Raw genomic sequence first — 19,524 nt, forward strand, 5'->3', positions numbered from 1 at the left:
CACTACTGAAGCAACTTAGCAGCAGCAGCAACTGTCTTGCTCATTTCTTCTTCTTGCAGTTAAAAAGTAGGGTCTTTCCAAACACTTTGGAAGTTAATACTATTTTAGCTCTTCTCATCCCTTTGAGATTGAAATGGAGATGAATGGTCAGTGCTCAGTGAGCAGCTAATGCAAAGGAAACAGTCTGTGAATTATATGGACAGAGAAAGCAGTGTTTGTATTTTTCTGTCCATGAGATGCTCACTGGGGATAACGGGTGAGGCTGAAAACTCCAGAGTACAAGCCACCTTTAATTGCGTGCTGCTCCCTCTGCACTGGGTTTCCTTGGTAGCTCAGGTGGTAAAGAACCTGCCTGCAATGTGGGAGACCCAGATTTGATCCCTGCGTTGGGAAGATACCCTGGAGAAGGGAATGGCAACCCACTCCAGTATTCTTGCCTAGACCAAGGCACCTGGTGGACTACAGTCCATGAGGCCACAAAGGGAGAGACTGAACAGCAGCAGCCTGTGCTCATTCTTGACCCTTGTTATCTCATTTAATCTCTGAAACAACCCTAAGAAGTAGGAACCTTTATAATCCCTATTTCTCAGATAAGCAAACCAAGACAAAGAGCAATTAAGTTACTTAGGGTCACAGAATGACTTAAAAATTCAAGGACTCTCAGAGCTTAGAGGATTAAGCGCTCTGGTTCCACTTAGATGTGGGGGGAGGTGGGGAGCTACAGCAGATGAAGAAAGAGCAGATGAGGAACGTTTCCTCGAAGCTCTTGCAAAAATCAGATTCTTCCCTTTGGACAGTCAAGCAGCCTGCGCCTTCCTCTCACGTGCACTGAATCAGATCCTAACCAGCCGTGCTGACCCATCCACCATGGCGTAACCCTGTCTGCAGCCAAGGTCAGACCACAGCTCTAGCTCTGGGATCAGCCAGCCACCTGGCACTGGTGCCACCAGAGCCCATTTGTGGCCAACCCTGGTTAGAGACATCAGTCATATTTTCTTGCCCTTGTTATATTTGCTCCTTTCAGTTGAAATTGAATAAGATAATGCAGGTGAAATACCATACTTAGCATAGTGCCTGGAGTGCAGACAGCATTCCACAAACATTAGCTCTCATTAAGTATTTTTGATAAGTTATGAAAACAGTACGATTTGGACTCGCAAGTGGAAATAATAGTGAAATATTTTCAAAGCTGTAAAAATTTCTTTTCAGTCTGTCCCAAGTGGCTTGTGGGTTTATATCTCTGGCCCTGTCTGTAGCCTTGTGTCCACTGGCGCCCTTGGTTGAGATGATACGGAAATATTTTAAGTGAACTGAAATAACTAGCTAAACGGTTTTCTCAAGGAAATGGAAATGCACTTGGTTTGGGACGTGTCCTTCCTCCTGAAGTGCTGAGGCTGGTGCAGACACACTGGCTCCACTGATGGCAGAGGGAGCCACAGCTGAAGGGGACATGGGAATGGGGCCCTCCTCAGGCTTCCTGCGGTCTGGAAGCATGCACAGAGGCTGCAGCTTGGCCTCCACTCATCCCTGGAGGCTCAGCCTCTTTCCCAAATCAAGCTGGGGTGCGTGTTCCAGCTGTCTTACTCAGGGGATGCAGGTGGTTGTGTCATGTGATTGATCCTCAAGTTTCTCTCTGTCATCTTCCAACCCAGGAGGGAGTGCTGCCATAGATCCTCTCTTGATTCAATGCAGCCACTAATGATGAAGCCTCTTCCACGCTGGACGAAGCTCACACTATACGCAGTTTCAGTTCATCTGTAAAAATGGTCTTCATTCTTGCACACTGGGGGTAGAGCCTAGTTCAATCCCTTGCACACAGTAGGTGCTCAATAAATGCATGTTGTGCTGAGCTAACACTGTCTTTATGAGCCTCAGCAGAACCTATCATTCTTGATTTTTGGTCCAGATCCCTTCTAGGTATTGCCAGGTGAATTTCAAGTCCAAACAGACAGGTAAGAGTCAACATTGGAATCACTACTTTTTAATTTTTGGAAAAAAAAAAATTCCTGGGTTAGGGAATGCTTGATTTTCCATGAAATATCCCAACCAAATAACAAATAACCCCTTCCCCAGACCCCTTGTAATAATCCAAATTTGTTCCACGGGTCGTTTACCTAAAGCTTCCTGAATTTTAGGGGACCCTGGTGCTCCAAAGGCATGTCCATGGACTTAGGGTCACTTCTTCCCAAGATTTCTAATGGCTCCATCAACTCCAAGAAGGTCTGTAGTGATCTGAAACCAGGAGTATCCCAGGTCTACACTCAACAAAACCAACTCCTAAGTTTGGAAACTGACCTGAAACTGATATGCAGACCCTGGTTATTATAGGCAACAGCCCCTCAAAGTTCTTTCCATTTGGATCAGGATGATTCTTCCCTCATATTCCAGGACCTACAAGTATGTAGAAATGCAGCCCCAAGTCAAAAGAAAAACTTCTATTAATATTTATTGTGCTTTCCTGAATGATCATCACACACTTTCTGATGACTTTTCCATCCCCCAAATATAGCGTAATGGTTATGAGAATGTGTCAACTTCACACAGGGTTTTTAATGACTAGAAGGACACAAAGGTAAAGGATATGCTTAATGTGCCATCCCATGCATTGACTAAGAGGGTTGATGGAGTTACATACATCTGTGCATGTTCATTCTTGGTTAAAGCAGAGGTTTTAAAACCATAGCCCTAGTTAAAGTTTGGGGACCACCCTAGGGGACAGTAGGAGGGCTAGATTTAAGCCCCATCTTTATTCTAACTGAGCAGCTCCACGTGGATCTGTTTTACATACCAAATCACCAAATGAGATTTTAGTTAGAAAAAAGAGCTTTGAAGTTTTGCAGAGCTACAAAGATAGACACAGTGCCAATGAAATCAGACTTCAAACCTAATTGAGTGTGGACAGCGTAATCATGATTCAATACCTACTGTTTATTGAGCACCTTCTATGTGCCAAAGGCTGGGGTAGGGATTTTTGCACATGATCTTGCTTATCTTTATGACACCCTTGCGAGATGCACATTATATGGCCCAGTTCTTAAGATTAGGGAACTGTGAATCAGGCTGCCTGGGTTCGAACCTTATCATTCACTTCTTACTAGCTAGATGCCTTGGACTTTTTCACTTTTCATGCCTCAGTTTCTTCATCTATAAAAATGAGAAATAAGAAGAGTCCACCTCATGGGTTATTGGGAGGCACTAGCACACACAAGTTCTTAGAATGGGGCTTGATCATTTGACCCATCCTCACCCACATCTGTGCTCCTCTGTCACAGGGTAGTCTGGGAAGAGAGTTTTCTCCTGTTGCAGGCAAGACAGTTGTCCCCAGTGAATCACGCACACTGGGGCTGGTAGCATCCTGTGCACTAATTTTATTGATAAGGGAGACAGAGGCTCAAGGAGCTTTGATGTGTGTGTAAGATATCTGACCCCAGAAATGCCTGCAAATAATCCCGGCCAACCCCACTTACGGGGAAATTTTTTTACTCACAAGACAAGGATAGAGGCCAACTTCTCATCACTCTGCAGGCTTACTTGCCACACTTTTCCTTGATGTTGGTCCAGGTAGCAGAGTTCATTCTGCACATGGAAGGAATCTGTCAGAGGGGACATTTGTCAGGTGTATCTGACAAATGTATCATAAACTTCTTGCTCACTTGGAATGCAGCTTTTCTACAAACTTGTGCCATCAGATGTGAGCATTTGGGTGTGTACGAGCCCCAAACCTTGCAGGGATCCAACCATTCATCAGACAACTCTGCCAAATAAAATCTGGCCACAGAAGACTGGAAGCTGTTGTGAGGGTTCCCAGAGTGTATTATTGAGGGGATTGTGGACATAATGTGAATCACATGTGATAATAATTGTTTTTTCATACTTAACTACAATTTAAAAATAGAGGTACAAATACTGTAATTTATGAGTTGAAATTGAGATTTCAAGGAAAAGATATGTTTCTTTGGCTCTTTTTCTGGTCTTTCTTGGATTCTTAAGATTTTTATCTTAACGTTTGAAAAGGCAAGAATTAGTCGTACGATTGTCTGCATGGTTTGGTGTTTGGGGATAAGAAAATGCCATTATGCCTTTCTAAAATTCAGTATAAAATGAAGTATTTCAAAGATTAGTTTTTGAAAGGATGTTGCAGATTTTAATTTGCAAAAGGAGTTGTAAGTGGCAGGAGTTTTTCTGAACCGCTCCTGGGTTGGAGCAGGAAATGAGGCATATCCCATAGACAGTGAGCTCCACGAAGACTGTGGGTATCTTGTGTCTTGGTCCCCACTGTATCTCTGCTGCCCAACCTGAGCTGACACATAGTAGGCACTCAATCTATGGAGTGAATGGACAGTTCTCTCTTCTTCCTGTTTAAGTTTAGAGCAAATCGGTAAAGTCTGTTTGTAAGATGACACTTAAGCGACCAAATAACAAGTGATGCTATTTTACAGATCTCTCTTTACATTTAAATGCCGCCATGTTTGAGGCCAATGGTGGTTGCGGTTATGTTCTGAAACCCCCAGTTCTGTGGGACAAGAACTGTTCCATGTATCAGAAGTTCTCCCCCTTGGAAAGAGACCTGGACAACATGGAGCCTGCCATCTATTCTTTAACTGTAAGTCTGGCCCCTGTGGTCCCAAGAGAATATAAGAAGGTGTTTAAGTCCTACTAAATATGAACTGCTTTTGACTTCAAGGCATGGCAAAACTCTCATGTCACAATTTTGTTGGTGCAGATTTAGTTCCCAAAAGAATTTCTTTACTTCTCAGGAGGCAGCAGCTGAGGTTTAGATACACAGTCGCCAGGTACTATACTTGCCAGAGCCCAGAAGGTAGAGTGATGACCCCCCTCCCCTGCTTCCACCTCTATACTGGGATGGTAATTCTGTCTTCCAGGGCCCTCAGAATCATAACTCTCGGTGCACCCCATAAAAGCTGAGGTCCTTGTTAGTGCAAGGACCTCTAATCTTAAACTCTAATAGGCTCTTATAAAAAGTAAAACAGGCATCAACATACAAATCAATTAAACATCTTCCCTCCTTACAGTCATTCTTGGCCTTTCCTTATTCCTTTTATTGTCTAATTAACTAATTGTCAGAACTCTACAGACTGCCCTTAACATCAGAGTCCTGGTAGCTCATTACTCAATTTTATTTCCAGCTTCTCCCACTCCCTCTTAGCTGAGGAAAAAACCAAAAAACTGAATTGGTGCTAGAAAAGACAGGGAGTGATGAAATTATCTTTTGGTCCATCTTTAGATATCGTCTGTTTCCCTCCTAAGGAGGAATGCCGAGCAGTGTCTGCTTACACCTCACACCCCTGGGAAACCCCCACTCACAGATTATCCTACCACCAAACTGCATTTCCTCTTTCCCTAAAACAGGAGAGCAGTAGCTCCTTTTCTGTGTGACCATTTCTGCTAGACTTGAGTATAGCTTCATGTTGATAGAAGGCTATGAATTTCTAACAGCATTCTTTGTGACTAGACCCAGAACTTAACTATTTAAGAAAAACATTTTGGAGTTATAAAAGATACACCTAAAACACTTTGAAGAGAATGTTAGTAATGCATTTGTGGCTTCACATTTAAGGTCTTTTTTTTTTCCTCAACTTCTTGACAAACAATTTCATCTTAATTGTGTGGCTTTTTGAAGATGTTTCAGTATATTGACAGTTGAAAGGTTATAGTTAGGTGAATGCTGTTGACAAAATAGACTTTCCCATGAGTCCAGTCTCTCTTTTTCTTTTTTAGCAGCCTTATTAATCATTTACTTAGTCCATTCCAGAAGTTTCTTTGTCTTTCTTTGCAGAGGGAAGCAGTGAGGCTCAGTGGTGACATCTGTTTCTTTTGCAACCCCAGTGACTTTGATCCTTTCTTCCCCTCAGATTGTCTCTGGGCAGAACGTGTGCCCGAGTAACAGCACGGGGAGCCCATGTATCGAAGTCGACGTCCTGGGCATGGCCCTGGACAGCTGCCACTTCCGCACGAAGCCCATCCACCGCAACACTCTGAACCCCATGTGGAACGAACAGTTCCTTTTCCGGGTTCACTTCGAAGATCTAGTATTTCTTCGTTTTGCTGTCGTAGAGAACAACAGCTCGGTGGTCACTGCTCAGAGAATCATCTCCCTCAAGGCTCTAAAGCGAGGTAGAATCACTGTCAAAAGTTCGTGGTCATTGTAGCTGAGTGATGGGTGCCTGGAGTCCATTACATGCCTCTCTCTACTTTTGTGCATGTTTGAAATTTTCATATTAAAAAGGTAAAATAAGAGGCAGAAGAAGATAATGCAAATTTGAACACTGAGCATTCCTCAAAAGACATTTTTCTTTTCCATTATTCTAAAATCCAAGGGTATTAACAACACCTCTTATAAAATGTGGCCTCTGCCGCCTCTGCCTGTTTCGGGAGCAGTGGTCCTTGTGTTCTTATTCCCATATATCCCTCCCCAATAGCTCCCACCGCACCCCTGGTATGTTTAAAGCTGGAACTGTTGTAAGGAGAGGAAACCAAGAGCAGGGAGGGTTGGGCGGTGCTGGTGGCATCAGTGGGCTGAGGTTGGAGTCGAGGCCTGGTGGGAGGCCATTGTGGGAAGCCAAGGGTGGGTTTGGGTGCAGAGCAGGGAGGGTGGAGAATCCTGAGCAAAGGTTAGAGCTGTTGCCTTGCTGTCCGTTGGCTTTGCCGTGGCCCTTGGGGAACCACCTGTCCAGAATGTCCGTGCAATGCTTCTCAAAATTGATGTGCCATCAAGTCACCTGGGCTCTTGGTAATAAAATGCAGATGCTGATACAGTGGGCCTGGGGCTTGAGATTATGCCTTTCTAACAAGCTCTGGGGACGCTGCCCCTGCTGATCTCATTTGAGTATCAAGTTCCCAGAACATGCTTCCTCCTGCAACCACATTCTGCCAGCCTCTGAGCTCCACCAACATGTTACAGTCTCCTACTCTTTAGCTTTTTTTTTCCTATTTCTTTTCTCCATCGTGTGAGTAGCACATGGTCATACTTGCTGTGTTATGTCGTAACACTGACTGTGTTAGTCAGTTCGGGCTGTGTAACAAAATACCACAGACTGGGTGTCTTACATAACAGAGGTCTATTTTGTCAGCTTTGGAGGCTAGAAGCCCACGGTCAAGGTTTCAGCAAGTTTGCTTTCTACTGAGGCCTCTCTCCTTGGCTTGCAGAGGGTCGCCTTCTCACTGTGTCGTCACAGGGCTGTCCCTTGGTCGGTGTGCACAGCATCTGGTGTCTCTCCGTGTCTGCCTTCCAATTCCCTCTTCTTATAAGGACTGTTGGTCATGGGGGATTAGGCCCCACCCTCATGACCCAACATCACCTCTTTAAACCCTATCTCCAGACACAGTCACCTTCTGAGTTAGAGCTTCAACACACAAATTTTAGGAGGACACCATTCAGTTCCTAACAGTTATTATAGAAATATGATCAAGTACAGAAGAACAATTTTTAAAAAATTATCCATCTTTCTATTTCTTCAAGATAGTTACTTTTGGTGTAGATATTTTGCAGGCTTTATTTCTCTGCCCATGTGTATAAATATTAACAAGTAAGCTTCCTACTAACCTTAATGTTTTGTGACTTACTGATTTTCACTAATATATGTAGTGAACAACTTATCAGGTAAATAGATATACATCTTCGTTACTTTACAGAGTTGCATATTATTCTATTTTATACTTGTACAAACACTCACACTGTAACTTTTTTAACCAACTCTCTATTGTTGGAATACTTTATTATCACTAAAGCTGTTCTGAGAGGAAATATTTGAAGAACAGTGACTCTAGATGATACAAAAATGATCAGATTTTCCTACTCTATGTTGTTTAAGTTTAAAATTTTCATTTGGAGTCTAAGTTTAAAAACAGCACTTGGACAAGGTAACTACAACCACTAAGCGGCCCCAAACGGTCCCCAGGGGCAGCGCCCTGGGAGAAAAGGCATCCGTCGGCCACCTGCCTGTTGTTACCACTGCCCATCTGAAGGTCTTATGTCTCCCTGTCATTTACTGACCTCCCTGGGGGGTCTTCTCTGCAGAGCTCTGCAATGCATGGCTAACAGGTTTTTCCCAATTCTGCACTGTTCCAGGATATCGACATCTTCAGCTGCGAAATCTCCACAATGAAGTCTTGGAAATCTCTAGTTTATTCATAAACAGCAGGAGGATGGAAGAAAATTCTTCTGGCAATACTGTGCCGGCCTCTCTGGTAATTAAGTTCTATTTCACTCAGCATATTTGTGGGAATTGCTACACCAGAGGCAGGCTTTCTTGTGGTCCAGGAATGTGGTCCATTCAAGTCATAGATTAGGTGGCTATGGATATAATTAAAACAACAATGGCTGATACCTGACACATTCTAAGCACTTTACATATATACTGACTCACTTGATCCTCACTAACTTCGTGACACAGCTATTAGTCTCATCTCCATGTTATAAAGGAAGGGGAGTGCTAAGTACACCTGAGGTCACACAGCTATAAACCCAAGTTCATCATCTACTGCCATACTGCTTGCCAGGGAAGTGAGCCAAAAATAACAACACAGGGAAAAGGGTAATTACGCAAAGCCTGCTAGGAAGCATCTTGATACTTCTAGAAGGTTTAGGTTAGACCAGGAAAATCCTTTGCTTCTTCATTAGTGCCGGGGCAGATGTCACAGGCGAAGATTGGGTGAACAGCCAGGCGCTGCTGGTGACAGGTAATTCTGCAAGCCCAGCAGTACCCTGGCACCTGAGGAGACTCAGCACCTGCACTCTTGGGAATGGGAGAGGAACACTGCAAAAAGGGCCACCATTGCAGAAGCTGGGTTTTAACAAGTTCCGCACTGGTTAAGGTCCGTTGGTAAGGTTTGAGAACCAATGGTAATGTCCATCGGTTAAAAGTTTGAGATCCGTTGGACCAATGCTCACCCCGGTAATGCAGGGTTGTTTACCTCGACAAGGAATTCTGCTTTGATTAACTGGTTGATTCCACTATGCTTGCTCTTGAAAAACTGAAGGGTGTCCATCCATTGCCTCTTTACATGTTTACTAATCTACTCACAGCCACACCGATCTTTTAAAATTTATTTTGGTGGGGGTGCGGCTGCAATGGGTCTTTGTTGCTGCACACGGGCTTTCTCAAGTTGCAGCAAGCAGGGTCTACTCTTTGTTGCAGTGCTTGGGCTTCTCATTGCAGTGGCTTCTCCTGCTGGGGAGCAAAGGCTCTATGCATACAGGCTTCAGTAGTTGCGGTGCTCGGGTTTAGTTGCGCTGCAGTATGCGTGATCTTAGTTCCTGGACCAGGGACCAAAACTGTGTCCTCTGCATTGGCAGGTGGATTCTTAACTTCTAGACCACCAGAGAAGTCTGGTTGCACCCATCTTATACTTCAGTGTGGTCCTAACAACCTTTGAAAAGCTGCCTTCTGTGCTTACCGTGGCGCCGCCTTGACCCCTGCTGCCATCACCTCCGAGCAGCCCTGCTCTCTCCTCTGCTTCTCTTTCCCTCACCCCAGTGGTTTCTTCTCTCTCTGTCTCTCACCTTGTTTTCTTAGGTTCTCCTCGTTCTCCCTTCAGTAAGTGATCGAGGTTGAATATAGCATGTTGGCCAGTAGAGAGGGGTGTCGCCTCTGCCTGGTGCCTGCCTGTTACCTTCCCTGCCTGGGAAGCAGGGATGGTCTGCCTGGTGCCTGAGAGCAAGAATTAGATGGTAGTGTCCCATTCTGGGTTGTCCACTTATTCTTCTAGCTATTCTATTCTAGAAGCCCCCCACCTTGAAGCCAGGGATGTCTTATTTCTACCCAAAACCCCAGAGCCAGGCATAATGCCTGTTTCATTGTCCGCCTTCCATAAATTATTTTGTATTTTGTGAATGAATCTATCTCAGTATACAAGCTGCTCAAAGACTTGAGAGTTACACACCTCCCCAACTCTTCCTAACAAAAATACCTTTTATATTACAATTATTTGTCTGCCTGGACGGCAAGCTCCCGGAGGCCAGAATATTTTATTTATCACTTTACCATCAAAATTCTAGCCCAGTGCCCTGAAGAGAGATGGAACTCAGTAGACACTGTTGAATGTCACTTCATAAGTAAGGACTGACATACATTTCAGACAATATCAGTCCCCTAATTATGATGGAAAGCAACACTGTTATTTAAAATAAATTGCTATTTTGGTGGTATGCTGCTAAATATTCTTACTAGACTATTAAGGAACATGCACCATTGCCTAAAACCACAAAAAGAGGCATCTGGTTAGAAAAGGTTGGCCTTGTTTTGCATTTATGTGTCCCTGCGTGTACTTCTAAGAACTAGCGCCTCTCTATCAATGCAGCCTAGAAACATGAGAATGGAAATGAATGAGAAACCATATGATCTTCCTTGACAGATGTTTAATACAGAAGAAAGAAAATGTTTGCAGACTCACAGAGTCACAGTGCATGGCGTCCCAGGCCCAGAGCCCTTTACTGTTTTCTCTATAAACGGAAGCACTAAGGCAAAGCAGCTTCTCCAACAAGTAAGTTCACTGAGTCTATAGTTAAGAAACAGTTCTTTGAGAGGCATCTCTAGGTTAACATCTTGTCCAACATTTTACAACTGACTCAAAGTCAGAGAAAGCAGCTCAAAGTGTCAAATTTCATAGATTATGAAACAGAAGCTATTACCAAGGGGTTTGGGCTGATTTGTTTTTGAACTTTGGTGTCTACTCTCACAAAGCACTGTTGGGGTTTTGGAGACAGTGTAAAATATAATGACCCAGCAATCCCACTGCTGGGCATACACACGGAGGAAACCAGAATTGAAAGAGACACGTGTACCCCAATGTTCATCGCAGCACTGTTTACAATAGCCAGGACATGGAAGCAACCTAGATGTCCATCAGCAGATGAATGGATAATAAAGCTGTGGTACATATACACAATGGAGTATTACTCAGACATTAAAAAGAATACATTTGAATCAGTTCTAATGAGGTGGATGAAACTGGAGCCTATTATACAGAGTGAAGTAAGCCAGAAAGAAAAACACTAATAGAGTATACTAACACATATATATGGAATTTAGAAAGATGGTAACGACAACCTGTATGCGAGACAGCAAAAGAGACACAGATGTATAGAACAGTCTTTTGGACTCTGTGGGAGAGGGAGGAGGGGGGATGATTTGGGAGAATGGCATTAAAACATGTATAATATCATATAAGAAAAGAATCACCAGTCCAGGTTTGATGCAGGATACAGGAAGCTTGGAGCTGGTGCACTGGGATGACCCAGAGGGATGGTATGGGGAGGGAGGTGGGAGGGGGCTTCAGGATGGGGAACATGTGTACACCCGTGGTGGATGCATGTTGATGTATGGCAAAACCAATACAATATTGTAAAGTAAAAAATAATAATAATAATTTTAAAAAAGGAAAAAAAATAAAAAATTAAAAAAAATAATTAGAAAAGTAAGGAAGCATTTCCATGGACCACCCATAAAAAGCAGCACATCACTGTCCACATGAGTAATCCCAGGGCTGTGGAGCAGGACTGGAGAGGAAGTGATGCTGGCCATCTCATGGAGGTGACAGTGTCAATTGACCTGCTCCTGGAAGCTTCATGCCCTTAATTGTTGCTGAAGTGGTAGCTGCCTTGCCCCACAAAATCCACAGTCCAGCATCAACCTGAGACCAAGGTCTGGGGTGAAGGGAGCAGAGTCTTCCTGAGAATCTTCTATCCCACCTCCACCCCATCCCCAGGTCCTTCTGCTTCTCTGAGTGAGACCAATCAATCACCAAGTGCTGATTCTGGTCATTGCATGCTCGCATGGTCGAGTGGATGCCTGAGAAGGACGTTTGCTTACTCCACGCCAGAAGTTGGCAGCCTTCTCTGGTCACTGCAAGTTCAGCTTTTGCCAGTAACCTGGATAATAGAAAACCATGTGAAAGAATACATCATTAAGAGTAGCTATCATAATGTCTAGTGTTTACCAGGCTTCCCTGGTGGCTCAGGCAGTAAAGAATCTGCCTGTAATGCAGGAGACCTGGATTCGATCCCTGGGTCAGGAAGATCCCCTGGAGAATAAACCACTCCAGTATTCTTGCCTGGGGAACCCATGGAGAGAGGAGCCTGGCAGGCTCTAAGTTATCCTGATGCACCTGGGTTACATTTTACAGTCAGTGCCTCAGTCATAAAAGGAAACAAAATTGAGAGACAAAAACCACTACTCTTACTGTTTCCACTGTATAGATGAGGACACTGAGTATCCATGGGGTCAGATGTCTTGGCCAGCACCTCACAGCCAGTAAGGACTAAATGCAGGCCTCAGACCCAAGTCTGTTTGGCTCCCCAGCCTGGTCTCAACCATTTCAACTGTCAGGGTCAGTAGCCAACAGAGAAAACAGGCCTTTAGGCGCACTGTCAAGTCTTTATTGAAAGGGGAATTCCCAGGAACTTAGATCAGATGAGATTAGAAGATGACTGAGTATTTCTAACATGAGAATGGGAGATTATCTTGGTAAAAGCTGGACTGGGTTCTTTGCCTTTGGTCTTGTGTTGCAAGATTACAAAGAGCTATGTTCATAGATTGAAAAGCCTAAAGTTTTTAATTCAGTTAGAGCTCTTATTCCATCAGTGGGAAAAACAGTTTTGCTGGCTGGCAATTATGAATAAATTGTTTCATTGCCCAGAATGAACATAAACAATTCTTTTTGGACGTAAGAGAATTCTAAGATTGTCCAGAAAGAGTTATGCAACACTGCAGGGTAGGTTTCATTTATAAGTTGCAAACCAAACTTATCTGAACCCTGAGAAAGTAAACTTGTTTGGGTTTGAAGTTTTTGCGACTCTTCAGAAGTGTGCCTAAATCGGCCTTTGCTCTTTCTTTAGATTCTCGTTATGGATCAAGATACCAAACCTATTGCCACAGACTATTTTTTAATGGAGGAAAAATATTTCATATCTAAAGAGAAGAATGAATGTAGGAAACAGCCGTTCCAGAGAGCCATTGGTCCAGAAGAAGAGATCGTGCAGATTTTAAGCAGCTGGTTTCCAGAAGAGGGCTATGTTGGCAGGATTGTCTTAAAAACCCAGCAGGAAGTAAGTGTGTCCTGGGGCAGCCTACCCAGTAACAGCTCATATGTAACTCTCTACCTCACCACTGGCCGCCTCCCTCAAATTCAAAACTTCTTATCACCGCAACTTGCTTTGTAGTCTTCTTTTAAGTAAATGTGGAGAATTGATTTTATTCTTCTGCACATATTCAGAAGGTCAAGTTATAGAAATGTGGTTTAAAAATCATCCCTTAGGAAACAAGGGGAGAAAGAAGTCAAAGGATTCCTTAAGCATGTCGTCAGTGTAGTGTCCAGGGTTTCACCTGGACGTGTGAAGACCTTGCTGTAAGGCTCACTACTGTGTAAGGGAAGGTCTGTAGGCAGTTTGCATTTGGGGGTTGGTTGCCCTCCCGTGAGTGCCTGTTCAAGTTTTAGCTAATAAAAGGTTTTTTGCTAATTCATGAAACAACAGCATTTCTTTGAAAATATTCCATAAAATTACACAAGGTAAGAATAACCTCTCAGCTTTGGTCTGAATTTGTTGCAGATTATATTATGGTCCCTAATATTGCCATGATCATTCTGATAATGGAAACAGTACTGTCTGTTGACTCCAGATTGGGGGACCCCTGATGGAGTTTGCTGATGGAGCACTTTTCTTTTTAATAGACTTATATTAGCCCACTAATTGACTGCCATTTTTAAAAATGACATATGAGGTCATTACATAGATAATAATGCCTTATGATAAATCAACAATAAAGCAGTTGAAGCAGTTCAACAATCTGATTAAACGAATATTTATTGTGCCAGGCCCTGTTCTAGGCACATGATCTGCCTCTTTGGGGCATGAAATGGAGATGGACTGATAAAATCCCCATTGCTGGTCCATGCTTGCTAGAACACAGAGATGATAAAGAGCCCATTTCAGCATCGTGTGTAATTTTTCACTCTCTACGTAACTATGAACATGCAGCCTCACTGCACTCCAACTTCTCTAGGAACCAGAGCCTCTGCGTTCCCTCCTAACCTTGTCTTAGATCATAAAAGAACACTTCCTGTAAGCCAAGAAATGTAATTATCTCCCTAGTGTCTTCTCCCCATCAGACATGTACAAAGTACTAAGATGGCGGAGAAGCAATTCTAATCATAAAAGCTGTAGAAGAAAACATCAGAGGGCTTACCTCGGCTTTTGAAGCCATCTTTAATTTCTCTCTAGTTTTTTTTCCTATTTCTAATTGCCTTTATCACATGTAAAAAAGTATGCTAGGGACTTCCCTGGCAGTCCAGTGGTTAAGACTCCGTGCTCCAAATGCAGGGGGCGCTGATTCGATCCCTGGTCCAGGAACTGTTAAAAAGATCCTCCTGCCTGCTGCATGGCCTAGCCAAAAAAAAACGAAAAGTATCCTAGAAGTGACAATTTCAGTGAAGTGAATTTTTTAACCATATATTGCATCATGACTTACGGTGTTTAATGCTCGCAAGCACCCAATATTTTGAATCATCTTATGATATAAGGGAAACCATTCTACACAAAGGAAACAGGTTTAGAGAGGTTAGATTATGACAGGGTGAGAAGTGGAAAGAACTGAAGTCTTATGTCTTCCCGGTCAGTGTTCTTTCCACCACCCCATGCTGCCCAGGCTGGAGCTGAGTCAGTGCTCACGGGTCCTCCATGCCCAGCACCATGGGAGGCAGTGAGTAGCAATGGGCAGACTGCTGAGTGTCACGATGGGTCTTCATCACAGGGTTGGAAGGACTGGGAGGCCAGGGCTGCCCCATATGCAATTAAAATGTATATGACAATAAGCAGCAGAGATGTCAGGAATAAATGTTTAATAAAGGCTGGTGGAACAGAAGCATTTTGGAAAAAGAAGGATATAGTAGAGGGGAAGGCTAACAAGCATTTTCAGATGAATATAATATAGCAAGTTCTCCTTTATATGCCTTGTTGAGAGAAAAGTTTTGAAATGACTGAAATATGTCTCAAAAGATAACAAATCATATTTCATGTATCTAGGCCTACCAGCTGCACAGTGACACATGATACGAATTTACTGATTGACTAAATGAATTCAGCACTTACTGAATGGAAGCAGACACTGGTATAATTGATAGATTTGGGCTATAAGTATTTCCACTTAGGCTACTCGGTGAAACTAGGAAGCTATGTAAGCAGTTTGTCCGTATGTTAAAAGTCCCCAAGCTGCTCTTTGACCTCTGATCCTGCGTGTCTGCTTTGTATAATTTTCTTCTTTCCTGGGCTCTCAAGCTGTTAGGTATCTTCCTATGGTCAATATGCTCTCCTCTGACACCTGCTGGATTTGAAATGAGACAAACCTGGATCTGACAAATTAGATAGATGACCTTCAAAGTATCGTCTGAATTCTGTAAACCTCTTTGTCCATATTTGTAAAATCTATGATAGAAACTGGCCTTCCTGGTGACTCAGCGGTAAAGGATCCAACTACAATGCAGAAGTCACCGGAGACTCAGATTAGGTCCCTAGGTTGAGAAGATTCCCTGGAGGAGGGCATGGCAACCCACTCCAGTATTTTTGCCTGGGGAATCCCATGAACAGAGGAGCCTGTGGGCTACAGGACATAGGGTCACAAAGAGTCGGACATGACTAAAGCAACTTAGCACGCACGCATGACAGAAACTACCCTGCTTGGCTCAAAAAATTATTATGAGACCCAAGTCAAACATGTAGACAAAATGTAGAAGAATGCTTCAGTTCAGTCGCTCAGTCATGTCCGACTCTTTGCGACCCCATGAATTGCAGCACGCCAGGCCTCCCTGTCCATCATCAACTCCTGGAGTTCACTCAAACTCATGTCCTTCAAGTCGGTGATGCCATCCAGCCATCTTATCCTCCGTTGTCCCCTTCTCCTCCTGCCCCCAATCCCTCCCAGCATCAGAGTCTTTTCCAATGAGTCAACTCTTCACATGAGGTGGCCAAAGTACTGGAGTTTCAGCTTTAGCACCATTCCTTCCATAGAACACCCAGGACTGATCTCTTTTAGAATGGACTGGTTGTATCTCCTTGCAGTCCAAGGGACTCTCAAGAGGCCTCTCCAACACCACAGTTCAAAAGCATCAATTCTTCAGCACTCAGCTTTCTTCACAGTCTAACTCTCACATCCATACATGACCACTGGAAAAACCATAGCTTTGACTAGACGGACCTCTTTTGGCAAAGTAATGTCTCTGCTTTTGAATATGCTATCTAGGTTGGTCATAACTTTCCTTCCAAGGAGTAAGCATCTTTTAATTTCATGGCTGCAGTCACCATCTGCAGTGATTTTGGAGCCCCCCAAAATAAAGTCTGACACTGTTTCCACTGTTTTCCCATCTATTTGCCATAAAGTGATGGGACCAGATGCCATGATCTTCGTTTTCTGAATGTTGAGCTTTAAGCCAACTTTTTCACTCTCCTCTTTCACTTTCATCAAGAGGCTTTTGAGTTCCTCTTCACTTTCTGCCATAAGGGTGGTGTCATCTGCATATCTGAGGTTATTGATATTTCTCCCAGCAATCTTGATTCCAGCTTGTGCTTCTTCTAGCCCAACATTTCTCATGATGTACGCTGCATATAAGTTAAATAAGCCGGATGACAATACTTGACGTACTCCTTTTCCTATTTGGAACTGGTCTGTTGTTCCATGTCCAGTTCTAACTGTTGCTTCCTGATCTGCATATAGGTTTCTCAAGAGGCAGGTCAGGTGGTCTGGTACTCCCATCTCTTGAAGAATTTTCCACAGTTTATTGTGATCCACACAGTCAAAGGCTTTGGCATAGTCAACAAAGCAGAAATAGATGTTTTTCTGGAACTCTCTTGCTTTTTGATGATCCAGTGGATGTTGGCAATTTGATCTCTGGTTCCTCTGCCTTTTCTGAAACCAGCTTGAACATCTGGAAGTTCATGGTTCATGTACTGCTGAAGCCTGGCTTGGAGAATTTTGAGCATTACTTTACTGGTGTGTGAGATGAGTGCAATTGTGCGGTAGTTTGAGCATTCTTTGGCATTGCCTTTCTTTGGGAGTGGAATGAAAACGGACCTTTTCCAGTCCTGTGGCCACTGTTGAGTTTTCCAAATTTGCTGGCATATTGAGTGCAGCACTTTCACAGCATCATCTTTCAGGATTTGGAATAACTCAACTGGAATGCCATCACCTCCACTAGCTTTGTTCGTAGTGATGCTTTCTAAGGCCCACTTGACTTCACATTCCAGGATGTCTGGCTCTAGGTCAGTGATCACACCATCATGATTATCTTGGTCGTGAAGATCTTTTTTGTACAGTTCTTCTGTGTTTTCTTGCCACCTCTTCTTAATATCTTCTGCTTCTGTTAGGTCCATACCATTTCTGTCCTTTATCGAGCCCATCTTTGCATGAAATGTTCCCTTGGTATCTCTGATTTTCTTGAAGAGATCTCTAGTCTTTCCCATTCTGTTGTTTCCCTCTATTTCTTTGCATTGATCCCTGAGGAAGGCTTTCTTATCTCTTCTTGCTATTCTTTGGAACTCTGCATTCAGGTGCTTATATCGTTCCTTTTCTCCTTTGCTTTTTGCTTCTCTTCTTTTCACAGCTATCTGCAAGGCCTCCCCAGACAGCCATTTTGCTTTTTAGCATTTCTTTTCCATGTGGATGGTCTTGATCCGTCTCCTGTACAATGTCACGAACCTCCATGCATAGTTCATCAGGCAGTCTATCAGATCTAGTCCCTTAAGTCTATTTCTCACTTCCACTGTATAATCATAAGGGATTTGATTTAGGTCATACCTGAATGGTCTAGTGGTTTTCCCTACTTTCTTCAATTTCAGTCTGAATTTGGCAGTAAGGAGTTCATGTTCTGAGCCACAGTCAGCTCAGAAAAATGCTTAGTAAACTATAAAAGAATATGCAAATGAGGGCTATTGTTATGGTCATAATCTATGGCTTCTAATGTGACTGAAAACAGCTTAAAAATCAATAAGCTCTGAGTAAGGCTCTAAGGCAGAGAAGGCGATGGCACCCCACTCCAGTACTCTTGCCTGGAAAATCCCATGGACAGAGGAGCCTGGTGGGCTGCAGTCCATGGGGTCACGAACAGTCAGACAGGACTGAGCAACTTCACTTTCACTTTGCACTTTCATGCATTGGAGAAGGAAATGGCAACCCACTCCAGTGTTCTTTCCTGAAGAATCCCAGGGACGGGGGAGCCTGGTGGGCTGCCGTCTGTGGGGTCACACAGAGTTGGACATGACTGAAGCAACTTAGCAAGGCTCTAAGGAGTGCTGTTAGAAATATTTGTAGTGCATGGTCATTGTGATATTTTATATGGCAACCTAGAACTTTTCTTTCTTGCTTACTTCCATCCCGGCTTTCAGGATTATAAATTGCTGCTGCTGCTGCTGCTAAGTCACTTCAGTCGTGTCCGACTCTGTGCGACACCATAGACAGCAGCCTACCAGGCTCCTCCTTCCATGGGATTTTCCAGGCAAGAGTACTGGAGTGGGGTGCCATTGCCTTCTCCAGGATTATAAATTACGTCATGTGAATTACCACCCAACCCCACTCTCCAATTGGTTAAATATATTGTAATCAATGCAATGACATACTATGGAAAACCTTTAGAAGATGACATGAAATGATAATCACAATCTTTCTTTAAAAGATATTTCTGATGTGGACCATTTAAAAAGTCTTTATTGAATTTGTTACAATATTGCTTCTGTTTTATGTTTTGGGCTTTTGGCCCTGAGGTTTGTCGGATCTTAGCTCCCTCACCAGGGATCAAACCAATACTTCCTGTGTTGGAAGGTGAAGTCTCAACCACTGGACCACCAGGGAAGAAGTCCCTGATCACAGCCTTTTAAATAGAGAAAAAGTGAGTTGTAGAACAGTATATGTACTACAGTCTCATTTTATGTAATAAAAATAGAGAATAGTTCTCTCCCCTTCACGCATAATTTGATGAGTGGAATCCACACACTTCAGCTGTATGTAAATCTTAGGGATCACAACTGTAAGAACAATGAAATGATTGGGGCGAGGCTGTGCAGCTGATTGGTGAGCCCAGGAGCCAGTCCGTTTTGGTCCTGGCTGCAGTTTGGCGCCACCTGGTGGTAGTTACCCATTTTGACCTTAATATCAATGGGGACAATTCTGGTTCCTAGAGCTGGTTGGAATTTCCAGGACAATGACAGTGATTCTTGTATTCTTCTGGTTAGTTAGCATCGTTTCTGTGGGATGATCTGAGATTAAGCTAGAAGCATGCAGGGGACTGGAGGACCTTCCTGCCCAATCCTCCCATCCTGAGATGGGATTGCCTACTGTTTACTTGCCTCACCTCCCCATCGTCTCCATGCTGCTCCCTTGTGGAAGATAACTTTACACGACCCTCGTTTGAAAATGGCTCTAGCAAAGAACAGGAGCCATGTAACAATCACATTGTATTTAAGTTCGCGTAATTCCAGGATTTCTTTTATTTCTGGTTGTGCTGGGTCTCGTTGCTGTGCAG

The 19,524-nt window shown here is 43.4% G+C and overlaps 1 protein-coding gene across 4 annotated transcripts in view; it reads left to right on the top strand.

Annotated features, from left to right (window-relative positions):
- Positions 1–19,524, top strand: part of PLCE1 (phospholipase C epsilon 1) — a 368,784-nt gene that overhangs the window by 338,796 nt on the left and 10,464 nt on the right. For all 4 annotated transcript variants that reach the window (XM_044935313.2, XM_044935312.2, XM_044935311.2 and 1 more), the window contains 5 exons: positions 4,440–4,603; positions 5,874–6,135; positions 8,090–8,208; positions 10,375–10,503; positions 12,857–13,066. In XM_044935313.2, coding sequence (XP_044791248.2) covers positions 4,440–4,603; positions 5,874–6,135; positions 8,090–8,208; positions 10,375–10,503; positions 12,857–13,066 — 884 coding nt within the window. The remainder of the gene's footprint in view (positions 1–4,439; positions 4,604–5,873; positions 6,136–8,089; positions 8,209–10,374; positions 10,504–12,856; positions 13,067–19,524) is intronic.

This window comes from Bubalus bubalis, chromosome 23, assembly GCF_019923935.1.
Source record: "Bubalus bubalis isolate 160015118507 breed Murrah chromosome 23, NDDB_SH_1, whole genome shotgun sequence".
In the NCBI taxonomy this organism is placed as follows: domain Eukaryota; kingdom Metazoa; phylum Chordata; class Mammalia; order Artiodactyla; family Bovidae; genus Bubalus; species Bubalus bubalis.